This window comes from Agelaius phoeniceus, chromosome 1, assembly GCF_051311805.1.
Source record: "Agelaius phoeniceus isolate bAgePho1 chromosome 1, bAgePho1.hap1, whole genome shotgun sequence".
In the NCBI taxonomy this organism is placed as follows: domain Eukaryota; kingdom Metazoa; phylum Chordata; class Aves; order Passeriformes; family Icteridae; genus Agelaius; species Agelaius phoeniceus.
The window spans coordinates 146898978-146923705 of record NC_135265.1 but is presented as its reverse complement, the minus strand read 5'-3'; the positions used below and the strand labels follow the sequence as shown (position 1 = coordinate 146923705).

General features: G+C 40.0%; 2 protein-coding genes across 3 annotated transcripts in view; one reads left to right on the top strand and one right to left on the bottom strand.

Annotated features, from left to right (window-relative positions):
- TG (thyroglobulin) overlaps positions 1 to 24728 on the bottom strand; it is a 147541-nt gene that overhangs the window by 35411 nt on the left and 87402 nt on the right. The gene's annotated exons all lie outside the window — the stretch shown is intronic.
- On the top strand, positions 1489 to 24513 carry SLA (Src like adaptor). Of its 2 annotated transcripts, XM_054639652.2 has the most exons (8): positions 1491 to 1728; positions 6971 to 7064; positions 13021 to 13120; positions 16345 to 16431; positions 17788 to 17891; positions 19379 to 19510; positions 21430 to 21562; positions 22456 to 24513. In XM_054639652.2, exons 2-8 carry the CDS (start codon positions 7004 to 7006, stop codon positions 22673 to 22675), a joined length of 837 nt encoding a protein of 278 aa, XP_054495627.1. In that variant the 5' UTR covers positions 1491 to 1728; positions 6971 to 7003; the 3' UTR covers positions 22676 to 24513. The 2 variants fall into 2 exon arrangements, with proteins under 2 accessions (XP_054495634.1, XP_054495627.1); XM_054639659.2 differs by lacking the exon at positions 6971 to 7064 and having other exon boundaries at positions 1489 to 1728.

Below are 24728 nucleotides of genomic sequence, written 5' to 3'. Positions count from 1 at the left end.
ATTATCAATTATCCTATTTGACACAAGGTATGAGCTAAATGCACAGAAAGGGTAAATCTGCTCTCATCCTTGCACAGGAGCAGCCAGCCACCAGCAACAGGCAGAAATGGCAGGGAAATGGAGAAGTCTATCTACCACCCTCCACTACAAACTCATCTGTTTCTCTACAAGCATGATACAGTGTCTGAGATTTACTGTGTTTCCAGCAGATCATGCTCTATCAAGCAAGTCCAACCTCTCCTTAAGTGTGACCAATCTCTCCTGCTAAGTCTGAGACCTGTCCCATTCCCAAGTGCATCTTAGGATGTAACTTTATTTCTTGTAAAGGCACAAAGACTAGACTGTCAGAGGCAGCCTAAGGCTCAGGTTTGAGAGGATTGGGAACAGGCTCTGCCTCTGCCCATTCCCACCTGCAGACATCCCCTAACCCATCACATTTTAGTAATTCTAGAGACACTGTTCATCAATTCAGTGAATGCCATTAATAGATATGCATGTCCCATCCTTATGATTTGAAGAAGGCAAGATGGTCCTAAACAATAAAATATAACTGGCCAGGGTAACCATGGAGCTGTGCTTTAGACTGATTAGCTTATCAAGCTCCCTTGTGTTTTCCTGACCCTTCAAACTGAAGACTGCTATTACAGCCCATCAAAGAGAAAGAATATTCTCATGAAATTACCAAATTACCAATTTTTTGCACAGCTTTGGGGATTTGATCAGTGTTTCCTGGTTTCAATAACAGCTACACAATAGCTCCCACATAAGCACCTACTTGGAGCTGCTCTGGTGCAAAGTGGGAAATCTGCTGGAGTTTGCTGGGTTATTTTGTTTTCTTTAAGTTTGTCAAGAGCTTTTTAACATTTTCCTGTATTATGTTAGGGAGTTTTTCAGATCCCATCTTGATTATAAGAGCAAAAGGCAAACCTTAATAAATCCTTTTGACTTCTATATTCATACCCCAGTACAACATTCTTCAGTGCCTTTAGTCAGGTTATTCAACAGGCCAGTATCTTGGTTCTTCCATCTCAGACACTAAGATGAGGAAGGTGCTGAAGCTTCTGCACTTTTTACAGCTAATGTGAAAATGAGCTTCACAGACTGGCTTTCAATCCATATTTCTTCATTGCTGATCTTAAGCTTCAATTATTTGCAGACAGAGGTATTTGGTGTACAGAGTAAAGCATAAAGCAAAGGCTGCATTCCTATTCAGACTCAATAAGAGAGAAAAAAATGTTTTGTGCCTCTTCCTGTCTGTCAGAAAAAAATAGTAAAACTGCATAAAAGAAAACAGTTGGGAAATGAGCATTACTGGATAAATAAATTCAGAAGAAGAAGAAAAGAAAATAAACTCTTTTTGTGTAAGTAATGCAAACTGGGTTATTTCTCTCATTTTTTATATCTACTGAAACCAGCCCTGATGCAATACATTGAAAACCTCCCTGTTTTTCTCAGCCCATAGATAAAATGTGCCTTCAGTAGTGACTTGCAACAGGAACCTCATCTGTTGCAAACACTTTGAGCCTTCCTTATTTCTCAGAGAGGAAGTATGTGGCCTGTTTGGCAAATGCTGCTCTACATGACAGCGTGAACTTCACAACACTCTCATTCGACCGGCTGCTCCTCCACTTGATCAGCTAAACCTTGCTGGCAGCCTGAGAGCAGTGCTATGACTACGGCTTTTCTCAGGAATACTGCAACCTGGAATGCCATGCCCAGCATTTAAAGGTAATCACTGCTGTGATATATTTTACATTAGCTGCGTACGAGACCAAATGTTTCCATTTTATTTATATACAAGGGTGTTCTATTTCATTAACAATGACAGGATTCAGACCGGGGATTTCAAGTACCACCAAAGGCAGAAATAGAAGAGTCTGCCTTGATCCTTTTCATAAGGAGTGGTACTAAAGATAGACAGGACAAGGAGTATTTCTACTGAAACCTAAGAGTAAGACAGATGCTCAAAACCTTATGCTAAAGCAAACTGCATTTCACTGTAACCAAAATAGGAGCCTACAGATTAGTGGGCTTTTTATTCAAAGTCTTAGAAGTGTGGATAGTGCGGTATTTCTGTGTTGTTTCAGGTTTGCATGTGTCTCTGAATTACTTCGATGAGAGTATTATGTTATTCTTTCTAAGTGCAAAGGTAAAACTGCCTCAAAGCTGGAAGGATGTTCATTTTGATTAATGATAAATTAAGGGAAATACACCAAAAAATTTATACAGTTTCTGAAATCTAAGTTGTTTTGCTTTTTCTTTCTACACATGAAAAATAACAGGATGCCAGTGCTTTCATTTTCAAGCTAAATGAGATTCAGACATTACCTGTGAACTTTATTGAGAATTAAATTTTAAGACCTTGGCAATATAGATGTGAATATCAGGAAACAAAAATAAAATACGGTATAGCATCTCAGGAATGATAAATGTTCTAATTTTACTAGTCTTTGGTATTCTTTGTAGGAGGGCTTTATTCATGCGCTTATCTTGCCTTTTTATTCCTCTTATTACTTTCATTTCTTTATATTAACTAATTCTCAATCATATTAAATATAACTTTTTCAAAGTTCTCACCAAGGAGCAGAATTTCACATGTTCCATGCTATTTAACTGATGCAGAAACACATTTTCTCAGAGAACAAATTCTGCAAGAGGAAGTTATTGCTACATGTGCTGCACACAGGAACGGAAGGGGAAAATTGTACCACAGGTTTTGGGCTCACACGATGTAGGTCAGTGGGATTCCTGTCTTAACAGGTGAAGAATTCGTATCTGCTGAGAGTTCTGATAAATAGGGCACAAAGCAGGTCTGGGACTGCAGATATTTCCTCACGTTCCTTTTGGCAGCAAAGATCCCTAAGCCCTAACAGCTGTGTGTGCAAACAGCCCTGTGACCGCCCCTCCCTGACACAATGTGCACAAGTGGAAAGGGGAGAGGAGGAAGGACCAGAGCTTGGAACAGTGCAAATGTGATCTTAACAATTAAAACCAAATTTTCATGCAAGTCTGAGGAGGTGGCTGGTGAGCAGGCGAGCTGCAGGTAGATTTTGGTTCCCAGCAGCCCAGTGGGCTTGGGGTAGATAAGACACAGTGAGTTTAGAGTCTATAATTTCTCTTTAGCTCTTCCTACATAATCCTCAGTGAATTATTTCCTTTGGATCTGGCATAATTATCTGCTCCTGTGAAGGAAGGATGGCACTTTTACTTGTACCCCAAACTCTGTCATCAAGTTTAGATATAAGGAACAAAGTTTTTACAATGAGGACGGTGGAACGCAGGTTGCCCAGAGAGGTGGTAGATGCCCCATCCTTGTAAACATTCAAAGCCAGGTTGGACAGGGCTCTGAGCAACCTGATCTAGTTGCAAATGTCCCTGTCCATGGAGGGAGGGTTGGACTAGGTGGCCTTTAAATCTCCCTTCCAAGCCAAATTATTCTATGATTCAATAAGGTCAAGTGAGATGCAGTGGCTCTAGCAAATTTGCTATTTCAGAAGATTATAATCTATAAAACTATTACTGTTCTTCTATCGATTTCAATGAAAAGAATTGGTTCATGACATTTTTAAAGCTTCCAGTAAGTCTGGTTTTGCAGTGTCTCCAAATTTCAGAAAACCACAAAAGAATTTATCATGCAGCGATGGAATGAATTTGTATTGTGCTGACAACAACCTGATAGAAGCACAAGCTACTTAAGCCATCAAGTTCTATCACTCACTTGAGAGCAAAGCACACCATTGTTTTAGAAATATGTTTAATTTTTACATTCTTACTCTAGAAACAGTGATACTACTTTGTACATTCTTAATCTAGTGATATGCCATTGCCAGCGAACAAGTAGAAACACTTTTTGCCTCCCTATTTCAAAAAAAACTTCCATGTCCCATTTTCAACATCTGAAGGTTGAGTCATACCTCAGAACATTGACTCAACTACCTTTGACTGGACTATAGGAACCTTTACTCTGCCCATGTACCTAATGACAAATGGCCTTATAGTAAAACCTAGTCTGATGTCTCATTTTCCTTTTAGTCACTTTGGCTAAGTGAATTAACAGCAAGAGTCAGAGCTTTTAATTTTTTAATTTTCACTGAGCAATTCTGCTCTGAATCTGGAGAGCATCTTGGACTCCCTGTGCCTTCCAGGACTTTATTCTACCAGTGGTAGTGACAGTAAGAGAGCATGGAAAATGCAATGACAAACAGCAAAGTGCCGCGTTAATGACGGCACAGCCCGAGACGTCACTGCTCCTCACTGCACTGAAAGCACTTTATAACCTTTGCATTTTCCACAAGCCAGATTATCCCACATCTAAGGCAGCAGCAAGGAGCTGCACATTGTGCCCTGATGACCAGAGGTACTCTGAGAACAACAATGCCTGGTATGGCAGGAGGGAACCAGGCTGCGCTCTGCAAAAATACAAAGTAGGAACTTCCCTGTTGTCCAGTATTTAATGCCTCAGTGGTTTAATTGCAAATGATGCATAAGCAACCCTGCAGAAACACTTCAGATATTTCTAAAGCAGCATTTAGAGTTTAGATCCTTCAACACCGTCTAGAAAAATCTAAGTGCCTTGGTGAAATGTGCCATGCTTTTAGAAAGATTGAAAGCCTGAAGTAAAATTTTCAGAAGTCTTTCCACCACACAGAAATACTACATATCACTTTCCAAAATGATTCAGGCATACCTGAAATTAGGAGGAGGAAAAAGGCCACTGGTCAGAAGCCTGACACTTGTAGGATGACTTGCTCTCCAAGCCCTCAAATAACAAAACCGAGCATAAAATGGTACTTAAAGGTAGGACTCTTTTTTTTTTTCCCAGACTTTTGGGACACAAAATTCAAGCTATTATCATCTAAATATCAATTGCATGTGTCAAAATGATAGATGGACATCAGATGTTTATGCTGTTATTCTTGCCATCTACCTGTAATTGTCAACATTTTCAGTAACTGCAGCTTAGATTCTATACACTGAGCAAGATTTGAGCCCCCCCTTTAAATTACTGCAAAAATGCATCTACCAGAGTACAGAGCTCAGCAGAGTTTATCAGCCCAGGTATTTATCTCACTCTCTTGGCTGACATTTTCAGCCCTGTTGAGCTCTTTATTGCTGTGCCCAGTAATTTTTCTGGCTAATTTGAAGATGAGCCATGAACATCTATAATATCTGTAGCCAAAATACTGGCTGCACTGCTCCTATGGGTTTACCTCTTGTTCTTTATGGGCTACAAGTAAGAAAAGTATTTAACAAATTAAGTTGGGTCTTGCAGAAAAATACCCATAATTAGATCAGAAAATTATGATCTTGAAAGGAGACATTGCCTGACAAAGTGAATTCCGGTTTCAGGTTTAGAAATTTAAGTGCATTTACACGGAGAAAGATTTTTTGTTTTGTTTTCTATAAAGAGACCTATTTTTAAAACATGAATACGCAAGTGGTTTATTTAAATTTAAGGGTGCTGTTTTATTCAGCTTCTAGACTTCTCCTATCAGGCCACACATTTTTGTTCTTGTGAAAGTAGGTTTCAGATGCTTGTCAGAAAGACTCTGGCACAGCTGCACCCTCCAGATGTGCCACAAGCCAGTTCTGAGTGCATAAAGCAAAGGGGTGATGTTCCATTTGGCCAGTGAAATAGAGAATTCTAGCCAAGAGCCTTTGGGAACAGCACTAAGAAGCTTGGAAAGCAGATGAGGTGGAGTCAAACTGTGCACTACCATCTGTTCTAGCACTGAGCTCCTTGCATTTGGTAAGGGATGAATTTTCTTTCCTTTGAATGGCATTTTATTCTGTAGGATAAAATTCTGTCTTCCTAAACTGTCTGTAAGATGTTAAAAATTTACTGTATTAATCAACATACTGAAATTCTGCCAGTCTAATTCTGAGAGACAATTAGCAATAAAGTCTTGCTGATGTCCGTTGTTCTACTTCTCAGGTTGGATGTCTCTCCATCTCACTGACCCTCATCAAGCTCTAGCAAGTGTAAGTGAAGAGCAGTGCACCAAAGTCAGTAATCATTGAAATATTTAACCTAGAAAAGGCCTCAAGATGCAGAATACTCACACAATGCTGCTAGAAATCTTGTTATCATTTTCACAGGGCAATGGACATAAATACACTTTTAAAAACAAATTACCCATCAGCTGGTGGTGTTATTTTTCTTTAATGAACAGTTTTTAAATAGACATAGCTTTTTGTCTTCTGCCTCTGAAAATATCCCATAGCATGATACACTTTCCACATTCAAAATATTTATCTCTCTGTACTTTCTCAGAGAGAATTAGGATGGCTGCAGCAAAGCTATGAGAAGGAACTGCTCCTCTCACACTATTTAGTTCCACAATTGTCTGATACTGTTTCTTGTATATCCACCAAAACTTTTTAATACAGGTATCTGAAGAATTTTCACTGGCTGGCTTTATGCAGAAGGACTGATTTGAAATCAAACATTTTTTTAGGCAAGGTGTTACTTAAAAAAAAGTTGCCCACACTTGCTGAGGGCACAATTGCGTCAGAAAAAAGCCCAAACCTACCAAGCTGTGTTTTTTGTGATCAGTAGTAAACCAGCAAAATATACACACAGTGCTGAAAACCAGGAACATCAGTCTAATTAGATCCTTCATAGCCTCAGAACCCTAAATGCTGAAAAAACATTTTTTATATGAAATGCCCATATGGGCACAGCTCTGCTGCTACTTCCTATTGTGCTGAGGTACTGGTAATGGAAACTTTTACTACATCATGTTCTTCTTAGCAACTTCCCTAGCTGTGGTTTTCTGCTATTCCCCTGATAAAAGCACCAAAGTGGTGAGAGTTTAGCAAGTATGTAAAACTCGCGCATGAATTTGACACCAGAGTTCTCAAAAGCAAAACTGTATGAAATTGGAGACGCCCAAACGAGGTCATTTCTCATCTGCTGGCACAGCAGGTGTTATTGTGATGTTAAATTTCAATGTCTGCTTTGATTTAGTTCTGAAGAACTCAGACGGAATTAGCAAGCACAATGGGAAACACTGTGAAAACTCCAAGAGCATCTGAGGAAACAAACACGCTGAGCCAAACGGGTAAGAACTCATTTCACTCATTTCACTCCTTCGGGAGAAAAAGCCGCTCCCGGTACGCGACAGACTCAGCCATGTGTCGCTCCTCAGCCGCCTGACAGGAGCAGGCAAGTGCATGGCTGCTGTGGCAGAAGGAGGGCATCCACCAGACAGTGCTTATATTTAGCTACGTTTTAGCTCATTTTCCAAGAAGCACTTTAATTAAAAACTCCAAATGTTAAACATATTATTTGCTGGTGCTCCTTGGAAGACGTTCCTTCCAAATCAGAAAGCACTGAAACACCACGTCAGAAACCAGGAATGCTGTGTTTTGACATAATTGCATGTGATATTTTATACTAATTTATCCTTGAAATTTGGGGTTCCTTCATTTAAAGTTAAAATTTTAATGATGTATTGCATTGAACCTTATGTCCATCCACTGTCAGACAATTGCATTAAAAGTAGCACACATCCAGCCTGTCACCAGATTTTTCCATAAAGGCTAGAGAGGAATACAAGTTTCACAGGGCCAGCTGCCAAAGAAAAATATACCACATCTGCCCTCTGCATGCACATGTGAATAAACCAGGTTGCAAATCCCTCCCTTCCACTTCTGTAGGCTGGTAGAGGTCATGCACTGGAGGGGGAAAGGAAGAGGGATTTGGTGATCAGCTACTACAAACTGAGTGAGTGGGTGAGCGAGTGAGTGAGTGGGTGGAGAACCAGTAGTGCCTCAGCCCTCCTGGTGCACTAATACAGGCAGCTGGCACTAGAGCTGCAAGAAATCACTCCCCAGAGCTGAAGAGGAGAAAGCAGTTTTGGTTTTTTTCCTTTGGGTTTGAGGTGGGCTTTTTAAGTAGGTTTATTTGTTTATTTGTTTGTGTTTTGTTGTGTTGTGATTTTTGGTTTTTTCCATCAAAGATTTTCCGACTGGGCTGCTCATTATTATAAGGATAGGGAATCAGCCTGGTTTGATTTTTGCTGCAAGGAAACCCAGCCCTGCTCTTAGTATGGTTAGGAACTCATTGAGATGGGCAGCCTTGCAGCCCTAGGTCCTAACATAGAGCATAGCAGAGACCAAAAACTACTCAGCAAATTGCTGATTTTTGTTGTTGTTGTTGTTGTTATTTTTGGGTTTTTCTTGTGAAGAAAAGTGCCTTATGCTGATATTCCCAACAACTGTTGACACAAATACCACATATGAACACCAAAACAGAGACATGCATTCACTCAAACAGGACCTTGGTGATGAGCAGGCCATAGCTGTCATCAAGTTTGTCCTGGCCCTGCATGTGATAAAAGTCAGGATTTAGCAGAGCCAAAAAAAAATGCAACCCTTTCTGTGATGGAAATATAACATATCCCTAAAACACACCTCTGCAAACACTGATAGCACAGTCATTACAACAGGGAAATATCTATTTAGGAATTCAGGACTCAGTCTACTTCAACTTTCCTACACATCTAGCACATCTAGAAAGGGGTGTTGTTAGTCCTACCTGACCTCCTGCTATCACCTGGGGAGAGAACGAATCTCCTGTAGTTGCAGTGGCACCTGCCAAGGCTGGAGGGATGTTTCAGACACTCTCACAGCGGAAATTGCACCAGATACTCATGTTTAATCATCCAAAGGCAGGGGGGTTGTCACAAAAATGACCAGTGACAGAACACCTCTCCTATGAGAAAAGGTTGAGAAGGTTGGGGTTATTCAGCCTAGAGAAGAGAAGGTTCCAAGAAACCTTTTTGCAGTTCTCAACATTTAAAGAGGGTTTATAAGAAAGATGGGGATGGACTTTTCAGTAGGGCCTCCTTTGATACAACAGAGGATAAAGGTTTTAAGCTAAGATAGGATAGATTTAGATTAGATATAAAGAAAAAAAATCTTATAATAGGGCTGGTACAATACTAGACCAGGTTGCCCACAACGGTTGTAGATGCCCCATCTCCAGGAACTTTCAAGGTCAGGATGGTTGGAGCTCTGAGCAACTTGATCCAGTTGAAGGTGTCTCCACTCACTTCAGAGGGTTGGACTAGATGACCTTTGAACATCCATTCTAAATCAAACTATTCCCTGATTCCAGGATTTATCACCCTGAATAGCTCTTTAGATCCATCCATCTCTTAGTCTGGATCAGACCAGTATCTTTTATAATGGCTTAGATGTTGCTAATGAAAGTTGGGAATACAAACATCAGTACTGTCATCCAAATCCAATGTAAAAAGACTTCTAAAAATGAACCTGGTACCAAAGTGTGTGTTGGGGTTCATCCAGTGAGTTTGTATCTGTTTCCCTTCCTGAGTAGATCAAACTCCAAATCACATCACAAAACATAGATTTCCACCAGGCCAGGAACAGGCTTGATTTAACTGAGGTGGAGGATCCAATCCATGGACTGTCAATAATTGAAATAGTTATTAGGAGAAGTAGGTTTGACACAGGCTCATTTCAGGGAGACTGCATAAAATGAAGGACTGAAACAGAAGAGAAAGAATGAAAGAGTTTCCAACAAAAAGGGGGAAGAAAATAGATAATTGCAGTCTGCAGACTTGGTCTGCAGTGTTCATCAGACCCCTATGAGCCCCTTGTGCTCTGAAAGCAAAACCTTGTGCTTTCCTCAGCACCAGTGTGCCAGTCTTGACCCTGAGAAAGGGAACAGTGTATAAGCTGCATTTCCCATGGAGGATTTGGACCCCAAAATAACTGCACCCCATCTGCCCGCATACTGCCGGGCATTCCTGGCACAACCCAGGGACAGATGACAGAGTGAGCAGAGCAGCAAGGGGTCATCAGGTCATCAAGGGTTGTGAGCCTCTCTCTGTCCTCCTTTGGGACCCTGAATCAAGGGTTAATCCTTTTGGGCTGCACTTACACAAATTTCAGTTCCCAAGCTGGCTGGTTTAGATCTAGCTTGGGTACCAAAGTGTGACTCTGCAGGCACACCTTGTGGTGCTGCAGTTTCCCAGATGAGTGCCCTCCTTCACCCACTCTGGTGCACCCCTGCCATAAATCATAATATTTCTGCTGGCCAGTAAAGCTGGATGATGCATGGAGCTGAACTCCAAAGAGTTCATTCCCACTCCAGATATGGACCACATCAGTGCCTAGCACAGCAGATTTTTGAGGGCAATGACCTGGATCTGGATGCTCTGTCTGTGCTCTGCCTACTCTTTAATAATGCTTCATTCTCCATTCCCAATGAATAATTTGAAGGATACAATATTCAGTCTCACACTTTGCAAGACGTGGGTGTGAAGACATCTAAAATTAGCATGTATTTCACACTCATTTCCTATTCCTAAAAAAACCACCCAGAATTAACACCTTATGCAGTGGAAACGATTGTGCTTCGATCTTTCCACTCTAACTTTTGGGTTGTTCCATTTCAGATGTAACCTACACTTGCCCTGTGGAGGAGAGTTTGTGTTAGATAAACTCAGGCAAATCTTTTTTCTTTTACATCTTGAAAGTGTGGGGAGCTCATCAGATGAAATCTTTTAGATCACTGTGAAATTTAGGAGTGGAGAAAGCGTGTAATTTGTTTCGTTCCTGTTTCCAGGCTTTTGTGTTTGTAAGGAGCTGATATGGGTTCTGTGAAATGTTGTACAGTGTGGTGGAGCATTTTGCATGACCAAAAAACCCAGTGAGGTTTGACTTTAATACCAATCAAAATGAAAAGAAGGAGGGGGCTCACTCCTTTCCTTTCACTTTAATATAACTTTATGTAATTCAAGAGGTAACATTTGCGTGGATGTGGAAAATAACACTCTGATATATTCCTTCCTATTCAGAACTAAAAGTTACATGCAAAATTGAAACAAAAATTAATATAAATATGAAAGTGTAAGCAAAGTAAGACAGGTCTTGCTAGAGTAGACAAAAAGTCACCTTCCCCACAGTACATAATGAGATGCAAATGACAGTGCATAAGGAAGGAGAGCAGAAAAGCACTTGTTTTCCACTCTTTCACTATGGAAGCGGAATATTTATAAATAAATAACATAATTTTTTTTAAAAGGATTGATAAAGGCATTAAGCTAAAATAATTATATTCAATGTAGCATTACATGATGTTTTATAATCTGCAACAAGAAATGAAGTGGTGGCACTTTATCCTCATTTTGCTATTTTTAAAATGGATCTTCTGGCCCATATTTCTTCTAGTAGGGTAAAGATTTTGTTTTGTCAAAAAAGACTCAGTGCCAATACTTAGGTGTCATTAGCCTCAGGTACTAAGTAGCTTCAGAGACAGGAAGGTGCCACTAGATTTTCTGTGCAGAACAAGGCAGCCATCAAAGGCTTAGCACAGAATTTCTTCAATAGGGTTGAACTAAGTGTATAATAAGTTATATTAGACTAATCACAGTGGTTGGCTGTACTGGACTAGTCCTGTTTAAGTCAGTGACACTAATCAACTAAGAAAATCATATTAAACATGAATAATATCAATATTAAATACACTCTTAAAATAATCATAGAATGGTTTAGGTTGGAAGGGATCTTAAAGATCATCTAATACCATTCTCACTGCCATGGGCAGGGATGTCATCCACTAGATCAACTTGCTCAGACCCCATCCAACCTGGCCTTAAACACTTCCAGGGATGGGGCATTCCTAACTTCTCTGGGTAACCTGTTGTGTTTCTTTCCTTCATGTTTCTTTCAGCCTTTTACAGTTATCTTTATGAGTTGCTTCTAAGGCCCTGAGACACATAGCTAAAAACACAGAGCATTCATTCAGAGTGTTGCACCTACGTTTCCCTCAAAAGATGTCCTCCTTAAAGAGAAGTTGGCAATAAATCTATATTAAATGAGAAAAAACTAACAAGATACAGAAGTGTTTCTATCTCTCTTTCTAATTTCTTTCTTTCCTACCCTGAACTCACACCCATTTTTGCACATGTTGGGCTGCACAGAATGGGAAGTATGGAGATCAAACAACCTCTGCAACTGTTCCTAAGGACCAGGGTGCTGATCCTGGTGGAGGCAGAGGGAAGCACTGTCTCCCTGTGAGATCATGGAGGGTACTGAGACCTGCAGAGAGGGAAACTGCTTCCAGGAGAAATGCAGGCAGTGAATGGCACAATCCCTCTTGCCAGGACTTGTGACAAAGAGCTCAAAACACCCAGCATGACACATTTCTGAACCTCCCAGCTGTCAGCATTTACTGGGCACCACAGACTTCAGCAGGATGAGGAGCATTTCATGTTTGATGATCTCAGTCTTGAGTACAGTGCTCTACCCCTCAGAAACCCAGAAGACTCAGCGTGTCCTACACAGGGTGCAAGTCCCAGATTCATCCCAGCTGATGGAAAAGGTCTTCTCATCTCTTTGCTGACCTCAGCTCTGCAAATTACCATTTTACAATGGTTTCAGCTGAAACACCCCTGTGCCTGTTTTCTGTCACTGAAGCTCTTGTATAGTCTCCATGCAATACTGAGAAAAAAGTGCACTGGCTGATCATTAAGCTCTTTTAAAAAGTGATGGAAATGGGCAATAATGGCCACACTCTCATTGACCCTGATCTAAACTACCATTGAAAAGTATCAGTGGTGTAAAATTATGAAACAATTCAACATGCATCTTCCTTATCTTAAATTTAATGCTACAAAAATGTAACTGGAGGCAATTAGAGACAGTGGCATTAATCAAACTGGGTTACTTCCTAATACTATAAATAATTACTAATTTTTTAGTTTTAAACTGAATATGTCCTTTAAATATGGTAATTGCTAGAAAAAGTGGTCTAAATATAGTTGCTTACAATTAACCATATGACTTTTCATTTCTAGTATCTTCAAAGTCCTCTTATAAATCTATAGGTTCTTCTTTAGCTCATGATGTTTATTAATTGACATTTCAGAGATTTTTCCCCCCATTTGACCTACTACATAAAATCTATCATACTTAAAGAAAAATCCATTTTTGTCTCGGAGTCCTACCTTTGGTTTAAGTGACCTTTTCTTTCTTCTTCCACAGGTCAGGAGAGTGACTTCCTTGCTGTTCTCTATGACTATCCTTCAGCAGACATAAGCCAACCTATATTTCATGTAGGGGAAAAACTACGGGTGCTATCAGAGTAAGTTGATCAATTTATTTTTAAGTTAGCTTTATTACAACTGAAGCAAAGCTCTGTTTTATGCACCTGGCCCAAACTGGATGCAATTCAGCAAATGAACTGAATTCAGAATTTTCAGGGAAGGATGCTTAGCCATAGTGTAAATTTCCATGTAGTTTAAGGATTTGGGATTACATATTGTCCTTTGATCTATATATTTCTCTTAGGTTTCTCAAGCTGGATTCAGACTATATTCTAAAATAAGACTCAGAACAATTCTGCTTAGAAAAATAATTATGAGAAAGTATTCCCCAAATGTAATGGAAAACTGAGTAAGAGCCAAAATAGTTTGAATCACATAGAAAAGGAAAATCACTCTGAATTTCTTTATGTCAAGTATGTCTGTCATTTTCTCTCTCATCCTTTTTAATCTAAAAACTCCATTATTATTAAGTCTTAGAATTTCATCCCTCTTTAAGGCAAATGTAAAAAAAAAACTTTTAAAAAGTGTGGCGGGGGGTGATTCTTTTTCTGTTTTTTAATTGATTCTGCATTTTCTTAGTGAGGGAAAAAAGAGATTTCTCAGCCAGTTCCACTCAAAAAATTTAAGAGCCCCAGAAGTAAGCAGGCTTTGGAGAACTAGTTCAGACCTTAACCTTAGTGCAGTACTGCCAGACACAAGAATGAGAACGTGTACAAAAAATGGCTGTATCAGCACACAGTGACCTCCTGGAAGTTTCTTGGCCCCACAGCTACTACTTGCACTGCTCAAAATGAAATGAAAGGTTTCATTTTTGCAGCTGGTCAAGCAGATGGATTCAATGGGGGACCAGACAATTGATAGCAGAGGAATCCTTGGAGGACTTCTAAAATAATTTTAAAATTCTCAACCAGAGAGTGAAATGGCTGGAGGAGAAAAGTACTCAAGAGAAGCATCACGGATGGCTGATGCTTCTCAGACTCTTCTCCAGGCCACCATGAGCTGCAGTGGCCTTTGTCAGCCACAAGACACAGGCCTTAGAGGACCTCTGGTCTGACTCAGAATGGCTGCACTAATGTCCTGCTGAGACAGTGCTTTCTCTTCCTCCCTGAACCTAAGGGTCCCAAGACTCAGACAATACCATCAGATAAATTTTATGCTGATGGAGAGCTCCTCTAAACCAGGGGGATTATCTCTGCCAGCTTCTAGTAGTGTAAACCTTGCTGCAGTTTGCAGAACATACATGGTTCAAAAACTGCATTAGCTTGGAAACTCCAGCTCAAAGCCTCACTCTCAGGTTTCATCAGCTACAGGCCCTCACACACCACAGGACTGCCTATACCCACATCAATGGGAATTATATGTGTGGCATATTATATGTACACATGTGCTGCAAAGTAAAATCTACTGCAGGAACAACTTCTAAAAGTATAGGCTTTGGCAGCAGAAGTTTTTGATATGTTTGTCTGTTGTGCAGTGAACAAGGGCTTCTCTTGATGGATAAATTACATCCAGAGCAAGCCTTGATGGGAATTTTCCTCTTCTTATTTTGAATCATGAGCTTGTTCACAGAAGACAAGCCAAAGCTCTAGGCAAACCACAGTGTTCTGATGAAGGACCTGTTCTCCCCTGACGGGGTACATGCTGATGTCAGCCTCTTCCTCTTACCTGAAGCCTCTTCCTGCTCATAAGCTGTAATTCTTTTTCCAAGATCATTCAAAGAACTAAAAGACAGTAAAAAAGAAGCTTTGACCAGAGCACAAGTGATGAGGAGTCACCACAGAGAAGTCAGCAGAAGCAGCAGCTTTTCAGTTGCTTTTATAACAGCAGCTTTTCAGCCTTCTACCAAAGAAATGATGTGTAGTGGCAATCAGCCCCAGCAATCCTGCCAGTAACAGGACATATGGCACCTCCATGGGAAATGCAATTCCTCACAGATATTTGTGACTGCTCTGGGTTGGCAGCTTTATGTAAGCACCACTGGCACAGTTTCTCACTGTCCACACTGGTCAGGCACCTTTCGTTACCAGATGAACTGCATTTGGCTGGCAGTAGTCAAACCAAATGTCCTCCAAGATTTGCCTCAATATACATAATTTCTGTAGCTCCTGCAGCAGGAGAGATGAGCTGCTTTGGGATTTTAAATCATCATAGGGATTTTTCAGGGTTAGTCATATTAAAGTTCGGAAGGAGAGAGATGACAAATCTCTCGGTTTTGGATTTGGTTTTTTTTTTCATATTGCAATTCTTGGTTCTGTCCAGGAAAGTTCTGGGGAAAAAGGACCAAAACAACCTAAAATTCTTATAGATAAATTCATTTCATCTGGAAACCCAAACCCCAAACTTCCCCTTTTTCCCTCAGCATAGACATTCTGGACCATGGTCCCAGAAGCTCTAACTTATGACATTTAATCTAAGTGATTTCAACTCAGCTGTTCTGACACACACTGAGACTCTGATCTGCAGTGTAGACATTATTTTGGGAGCATTTATATGAACATCCACAAAACCAGCATTCAAACACAAGACACAGTTCCTTGGATTCAAACTCTTAAAGTGAAGGTGCAAAGAACCCAATAGTCATTAGGATCCTTGCACTTCAACTAAAGCTTTGCAGCATCCCTGTGAAAATTCTTGGTACCCTTTATTTCTGAAGGGATTCAAGAGTAAAAGCCAGAATTCAGTATCACAGCAATGACTTAAGCTATATTGGGGGAAATACATATGCCTGCAGCTTCAGCTACAAGGCCTATTTGATTGGAGTCTGCTCTGCAGCTCATGGAAGACAAGGACAAGAGCAAACCACAAAGCAGGTTCAGTTGGACTCACAGCCTGTTCCCAAGCAGACAGGCTCCACTTCCCAGATCCTCTATCCTGGTGTTACAGGGCTGTCCAGACACAACACATTCAGCTGTAAACTGAATATCTTGGACACCAGTACAAGTCTAGCTGTGGGAAGGCAGAGCACAGCATGATTTAACCACTGAGTATTTATCCTTCTTCTTTCAACTGCAGAAAAATATTTTATTACTTACGTAATTTAAATGGAACAAAGTAGCTTATTTCTGTGTCCACATTTAATTCTCAAGTAGGTTTAAAAATGGAACTGCACTAAATGAAACCAAACAGGGTTCCTTTCTGAATACACAGTTTCAGAAGTACACACAGAAGGTTGCAGGATAATTTGTGGAACTTCACTAACTTCCAAATTATGAGAAGCTCTGAAAATACATCTGAAAATATCCCTTCTCTTGCTTTCACACAGTGAAGGAGGCTGGTGGAGAGTCCATTCCCTTACAACAGGTCGAGAAAATTATATTCCAGGAAAATATGTAGCAAAGGTTTATCATGGGTAAGTAAATGCATTTCTATAGCCTTTCATCACTACATTTTTACATATCCTCCTCTGATTACTCTGAGTCATAGTTCAAATAATGCCAATAGTAACTTGGCAGACAGAAATTTTATTTATTGACAGTCTAAAAGGCATCTTTTGAAAACTGAGAGCCTCAAATCCACTTATACATTCAGACTAAGTGAAAAGGAAAATCCTTCCTTTAAATGCTGGAAAGAGCCAAAACCACCTCAAATCACATATAAGATATTTATTATGCATCTGTTGCATGGACTGATCTCTAACTTAAAGACATTGATGAGGAGAACCTATTTAGAATGGATTTCTAATATTTACATAGAGTAAAATTTTAGCTAGGTTTGCTCAGGGAAACAGGCCAAAAAGAACAAATAGAAATGCTAATAAGTCATTCAAGAATGCAAACTTTCTCACTGGATGAGCTAAGGAAATTTCAGACATTTCTTGTTGCCATAGACACCACTCAGGGAAAAAAAAAAACACAACAACAAAAAAAACCAAAAAACCATTAAAGCACAGACTTAAAAGCTTTCTGGCAAATATTTTAATGCCTGTTTAATTTTAAGGATATGAACTGTTAATGTCACTGTAAACTATGCAAGTGCTTCAATTTTAACATGCTTTTACATCCTCCTGAAACAGAGATGCTTTCCCAAAGGCAGGGCACAGATGTGGGGCAATAGAAGCCACTGTCTGAAACTTCAGTGACAGCAGACTGGCTCAAACACATGAGAACAGCTTTAAAATATAATTCCATTCTATTCCATAAGTCTAGAACGGCTGAGCAAGCCCAGGTGCATAGTGAGACACTGGCTGTGGCAAAACACGGCACTGCACCAAGTTATGGTGAAAATTTGTAGGACTAATTCCACTTTCCCTTATCCACAAAGGCCATTAACTTAAATGGCTGGACTGTTCGCCAGAAGAAGCAAAATAATTGTAACTTATTTGGGGTTTATTTATGACACAATTTGGGTTTAACAAAAGTGCTTAAATGAAAAAGAGAGATTTAACTAATGCCACAGATGTCATCAATATACTACATGAATCTGTCCCCAGCATTACAGACCAAAGCGGCTCCAAAAGTTTTCTTTTCCCTAATAAGTCCAAACTTTATTACTCTTCTCTTAACCTCACAAAGGTTAATGGAACTCAAAACCAGCAAAATTTTCTCCATAAACTGGGGAAATATGCCTGAATATAGATGAGAGAATAACTATAGAAAGCCACAGTGTTATTTTTGCAGTCACTTTTCCTGGCTAATTTCACAGCCACATGCTGCTCACTGTTTCACTGGTGTCCAAATTTCAGAATTTGTTTTTTCCTGCTTCACAGCTGGTTATTTGAAGGGCTGGGAAGAGAAAAAGCAGAGGAACTTCTACAGCTGCCCAACACCAAGGTCGGCTCCTTCATGATCAGAGAGAGTGAAACTAGGAAAGGTGAGACAATACAGATTTTTTTCCCTCTTGATCTCAGGCATCACCAGTTTTACAGTTCTTTCATTCATTCATTAATATCCTGCTTCATATGGATCAGTCCAAAAGCAGAAAAGGTATATAATGGGAAGGTGAAGGCACCCAGTACAGAGTGCCAGCCTTTACCAGTCACCTACTGGGAACAGGGTTATTGATGGCCATGGAAAGTTCCACAGGAATCAGCACAAACAAGACACAGTTGTTTAAACACTATTATTTACTTTGGTTGCATGCAAACCTGATGAGACAGTGGGACTTTCAATGAAGGAAAAGTCACAATTTTGCCTTTGTCCACAAAGGATTGATTCAAGAAGGTGTAAAATGCACACCAAGTACTAGGGGGTGGTGGATAAGTGTTTACTATGTAAACAAGGGAGGTCTTTTATTTGTTTTAAAAATTGACTGGTCTTCAATTTTATTTTCTTTCTTTTGCTACATGGGAATTATACTGTACCAACTTTATACTTTTATTTTCTTCAATGGGGACATAGAAACAGAATCATAGAATGTCCTAACTTGGAAAGGACCAACAGAGATCACTGAGTTCTGCCCCTGACCCTGCACAGGACCACTCCCAGAATCCCACCTGAAATGCCTGAGAGCATTATCCAAGCCCTTCTTGAACTCTGTCAGGCTTGGTGCTGTGACCACTCCCCTGGGGAGACAGTTCCAGGGCCCAAAAACCCTCAGGTCCTGCCACTGGTCACCAGAGACAAGAGATCAGTGTCTGCCCCTCTGCTGCCCCTGCTGAGGATGCTGAACACAATTAGCAATAAGGGCTCCCCTCGGTCTGCTCTTCTCCAGGCTGAACAAATCTCCCATGTGCAACGTGCTGTCTTCCTATTCTGAAGCACCAGAACACATTCTAATATCATGATACTACAGATAAAAGGGAATAACACATCATCTCTTCTGACCTCTTGCATACCACAGGCCAATTACCTTCTTAATATCTATACTAAATTCAAAGAAATTTAGGATTGGCATTTAGTCCTTGCCACTAAATGCTGCAGAACAGTTCAAAATAAAGCAACAGAAAAATCCAAGTGGTCATCTCCTGCCATGATTGCATTACCAGGTCTCAGCTACTGCATTACTCAAAGCTGTAGATAAAAGAGTACCAGCCTGGGAGTCTGATCTCCCTATTCAGTGGAGGGCAAACAACTCTGTGAAGGCCTATTTCCTTTATGCCATTTCAAAAGATCCCATGCCAGCAATAATAAAGGAAAAGCACACCAGAAATTTGGTTGAATTTAATTTGGTTGAAATTAAATTCAATCAAAATCTCAGGTCATGTTATATTTATGTATATCTATAAAGTATAATAAGAAATACAAGATGGCCACTTAGGTTTTTTCAGCTATTTCTGAGATGTTTTGAGTAATGGCACCACATCTTACAGACACCCAAGCAGCCCTACTTTGGTGTAATTACTTCCTCTCTCTCTCCAGGCTTATATTCCTTGTCAGTGAGGCACAGGCAGGTGAAACATTACAGGATCTTCCGCCTCCCCAATAACTGGTATTACATCTCTCCACGACAAACCTTCCAGTGCCTTGAAGACCTTGTCAATCACTACTCAGGTAAAAATAAGTGTAGAAAAAAACATATTTTCCACTGGCAACTGTAAAACTATCCATCAAAGGTCCAGAACAAGAAGTTTTGCTTATGTCTAAGACTTGTAAATACTGCCACAGAACAAGCAATGGAAATAGTTTATACATTTTACTTTATTTTTCATCCTAAATTAAAATATGCAGCCCTTAACAGTATAACTGAAATCAGTGCAAGAACTCAGCTAGATAAAGCCAGATAGGCTCTGTCTGTATTGGTGTTTTGCAGGATATTGTATAGCCATGTCAGTAATACTGTTTGAGCCAAACACCAGGGTCTAGGCATTCCCTAAAGAACTTCCAAATGCAGTTTGGAGGTCAGCACAGGTCAGGGATGCCCAGACCCACTCAGAGCACACCTAAAGTCAAAGTGTTAGCATCCAAAAATGTTCAGCTGTACAGAAGCCATGTACCTGTAGGTCTGGGTTCCAGAGACAAATTGCAGCTCCTGGCTGACCCTGTTTACCAACATGAAGATGTCTGCCATTCATTTATTTGCCATTTAGGCAGACAGATAGCTTCAGGGCATGCAACATCAGGCTCTCTATTCACATTTTCCTAAAGAACCACTACAGCACATAATCTTATCTGCAGTAGAAAATTTTCAGAAACATTGTGAGCTTCTTCCCTATCACTTTAGCAGAAGTGCATGGCAGGAATTTATCAGCAAAGGTTATATCAAGAGGCTCAAGCTGTTAGCTCAATTGCAGAGTCAGCTGTCACTGTTACTAATATCAGTCCAGTGGATGACACTTTTTCTATGACAGCTTTCCAGATTTATGGGAATTTAACCTGTGTCAGAAAGTTAACTTGACAAACAACACAGTTGAGTGGCTGCAGTTACTATGCATCATAATGAGCGTGTTCTAAAATGAGGAAGGAAATTGCAAAGAACAAATTGCCTAAAAGTTACAAGAGAACAATAGGTTCTGTGCTTTAACAAGCAATGGGTACTCCGTAATTTTAAAAGTGTGAAGACATCATTCCTAAGTATTTCACAGATAAAAGAAAAAGCATGATGCCAAAGAGTACACTGATAAACTGAGGAGAAAAGTCATTCACATTCAAAACAAGCAAATGAAATTTTCAAGTCCAATGACGTAAAGAGAGTAAGAATTTGGACAAGAGATATGTGTGTATTTACATGTTAGCTAGTTGACACCTTTCACCATTTAGAAAGAAGGAAACAACTGAAGCCTAAAATATGGGCTGGGGCAGAACCCAAAACTTGTAACAACTACCATTTTTACTTGAGTTACAGGTGTAAGAGGAGACATAGCCAGATTTAGGTCTCCTCCTTCCCTCACCATAAGATACAAAATCTCACTCTGAAATAAGACTCAGATTTGTAGAACACCAGCATTTAGCCATGATGTTCTCTACTTGGACAGAAGAATATCTTTGATGTTCCTAGTGGAGCAAGAAGAGGGTAGAGCACAGAAACATTGATTAAGGTAATATGGGAACTTCAATTCATGCCACAGTCATGTTCCACAGAAGAGTAGGTGTGCACACAATCCAATCTGATCTTTTTTACACTCACTTTGCATGGCTGAGACAATAGGAAGCAAAACAGAACTCACTGAGGGCTCAGAAAAACTGGATTTAATTTTCTGCTCTGTCACAAGATTCTTTCTAGTCTTTGAGCAAGTCACATTGTCTTTCTGTATCTCAGTTCCTCACTTGTGCTGTATGAAATATGACCAATGAAAAATTAAAAGGCAAAGGTATGAAGAAAGGAAAAATTAAGCCTGTGTTACTGTGTCCTCACTGAGAACACAAAATTTTTGACTGCTGCTGCTGAGTACAAAACTGTTTATTTGAGCATGCAACAGGGAAAGAAAACAATAAGCAAAGATTAACTGTCTGTGTGTTCATTTTCTGTTCAGAAGTTGCTGATGGTCTCTGCTGTGTCCTTACAACACCCTGTCTCACCCAGTGCACTAACAACAACACCGAGATGAATCCAGTTCCTCCTGTGGTGATGAGGAATAAAAACTTCAACTGGAGAAACATTCACAGGTACCACATACAGCACAGGCTGCCAGAAACAACAGGGCTGCTCCCAGCCATGTGTATACTTGTGCTTGCAACACAGAACACATAGCTATTTATTTCCTTCTAAAGGAAATAAAAAAAGCAGTTTTAAAGCTTGGACAATCTGACATCAAGCTAACACATGAAAACTGAATGCCCAGCTCTCTAACTGATAATCTAGGTTTTAACTTTGAAAGAAGTATTGTTAGCATTCAATCATTTTTCCCATCCAGCGATCCAGGACTCCTGAGTCCTTTCACCAAGGGGCAGGAGTGAGAGCTGTGTCACAAAGACCAGTGACATCCACCACTGCTGATCCAGTGGTGTGCAGGGCAGAAGTGGCTCCCCTCTCTTCCCACACCCAGGGAGCAGCACAGGTGTAATGAACACATTGTCCAATAATGAACCTTTCCTGTTGTGTCTCTCTTGACACACAGCCCAATTCATGAGATTTCTAATATCACAACTGCCACAAGAGAAAGTAGGTCAGGTTTCAGAAGGTGGGGAAACAGCCACCCTCAGAAACAAAAGCACCTTGTATTTTTGAACGGTAAATTTCCCTTCACTACTCTTCTTCACAAAACATTCATGTGCTTATGAAGGTAAGAAAATTTTGTGCAGTATTGAGGTAATTTTTCCTACAGATTAAGAAGAGAATATAGATGATACTCCCTTCTCAAGTGCCAAAAAATATTTATATATTACTGTTGTACTGTTTTTTTGAGAAATGCTAAGCGACAGAAATGCTTGGTGATTTATGAAGCAGAAATGTTTTTATACAGCAACAATAACATTATTAGGTTTAACAACTGCTAATATTATCGCAAGAGGCTCAGTCCAAGTAGCTGAAATGGTAATAAAATTTTGTTCTTTTAAAGGCTGGAGGTGACTGAAGATACCAAAAGCACCCTGGCAGCAATAGATGACTCTTGCCTCAGCTATGGCCTGAGGGAAAGCATCGCTTCCTACCTCTCCCTAACCGAGGATGACAACGCTTCTTTTGCAAGTGCCAGAAAGAAGAAATCCCAATCTCTCATATACACAGGGAACAAACATAAGAGTGCCCTTCCCTTGCCACCTAGATACTATGACAACTAAATACAAGAAAACAGGAAAGAGCCACAAACTGACGAGTTAGGACAGAAACCAGAGCATCCTGTGGTCCTGCCATCCTTCAACAGCTGGGAAATACAATCTGCTAAGCTGGTGACCAAACACCAGCAGTGCTTCTGCATTTCCTCTTCTGAAGACCTTCTCAAAGGTGCTATCCCAGCCATGGCATGTGCTGGGAATGTCCCCAGTGCACCAGAACTGGTTCATGAGCAGGATAAACTGAGATAGACTCAAAGTCAAAAGTCAAGTGGTGCAGGTGACTCTTCAGCAGGGGCGATGCCCAGCATTGTACAGAGGTGACTGCATGGGGAAGAACTAACTGCAGCTCAAGAACTTAAATTGAGTCTGACTCTGGTGTTCTCCACAAGGCTGAAACGGTCTTTGCAGAACCTGTGTACACTGAAAAAAGGAGCATTTTTCTTCCCAAGAAAGACTTATCCATTGTCATCGAGAGTGGGACAGACATCAATAGTCCCAAGAAAGAATCTAACATCTGGCATCCAAGAAACCCCTGATTATAGTGACTCCATACTTATCTTTTAGGAGAAAAATTAAAATCACTGACTTTATAAGTAGCATTTAATTCACTTGCTGGCAATGGCCTGCAGTGTCGTAAAATAGTCACAAAATTAAGAAGAGGCTTAATTCACTGAGAAAAGCAGTTCCTACTTATACCTGACATGGGAATTCAGGCATATCCAAACATGCAATTCAACTGCTCATAGGAAAGCAGACAAACAGAGAACAAAGGGGGTTTTAATTGAAAAATAAAACGTGATGATGTTGTGCCTAACTGCAAAGGTTGGCTTGCAAAGGTGTGACCTTTTATGTGTACAGGGATATATTTTAACTTTGACTTCTGAAGTCAGCCACATATTTATGTATAATATTTATATTAATAGCAGCTTTTAAAATAATTAAACTAAGGGAACAATTGGTAACAGTGGATGTTAGAGATTTTTTCTAATTTCTTGTCTGATGAGAGTTATGTCAAATAGTAGTTATACTTTCCATCAAATCACTTAAGGATTAGAGGGTTTTCTAAAATGTCTTTTTTTTTTTTTTTTTTTTTTTACTGGTATGTACCATTTCTAAGTCATAAAAGAGCACATTGCATTTTCACAGAATTCACAGAATGACTGGGTTGGAAGAGACCTTCAAGAGCATCAAGTCCAACCCATGCCCCAACACCTCAACTAAACCATGGCACCCAGTGCCACATCCAGGCTTTTTTTAACACATCCAGGGATGGTGACTCCACTATCTCCCCAGGCAGGCCACTCCAGTACTTTCCTTTGAACCTTGTTTGTGATTGCTTTCTAAACCAAGCAATCACTCTTGTTTGAGTGTGTAAAATGCTGCAACCTATGCTCTCAAGCTGAGAAAGTTTCAATCCAATATTCTCATGTACCTTTTTGCACAGATTTGAATAATGAAGGTTTGGAGAAATAGAGAACTGGAGAGGTTATACATACACACACACATATTTATATTTAATCTCTAAACAGTTCTTAGGACAAATGTATGTGCTCTTTAGATCTTGTATCAGGTCATTCGCACTAGCAAGGAAGGTTCAGAGATCAAAATATTTCACATGTTTAAACATATTTCAGGACTTAAAGGATGAATATAATTTGGCTGGTAAACACTGAACTCCAAAAAGCAAAACACACTCAAGAACTCTAGGCATTTGTACAATCTAATTACTGTTACTGATAATCAATTCATTATGGTGACTGCATTTTATCCATGAAATGTATATGGGTAGAATTTCTGATTTCTAAGTCATGACTTGTATTTATTCATTAAAATAATATTCAGTAGTTACTTTGTGCTGCTTTTAGAAAATGGGAAACCTGGTGTGCAACTAGTACAATCAGTTAGCCTTGCAATGCCAGTGCCAGAAGGTATCTTGGATGGAAGGTGACAAAAGAATCCCAGAGCCCACACAGTTGGCATCACTCAGACACACTCTGGGAGAAGGGGATAAAACGTTCTGACATTGACAGGTTCAACAATCATGGATCAGTTCAGTGTG

Bases quoted from the DNA above. Each gene is read 5' to 3' on its own strand.
- SLA (XM_054639652.2), top strand. From the start codon at position 7,004: ATGGGAAACACTGTGAAAACTCCAAGAGCATCTGAGGAAACAAACACG. The intron at 7,065-13,020 runs GTAAGAACTCAT...CTTCTTCCACAG, and splicing joins AAACACGCTGAGCCAAACGG to GTCAGGAGAGTGACTTCCTT. The intron at 16,432-17,787 runs GTAAGTAAATGC...CCTGCTTCACAG, and splicing joins GTAGCAAAGGTTTATCATGG to CTGGTTATTTGAAGGGCTGG.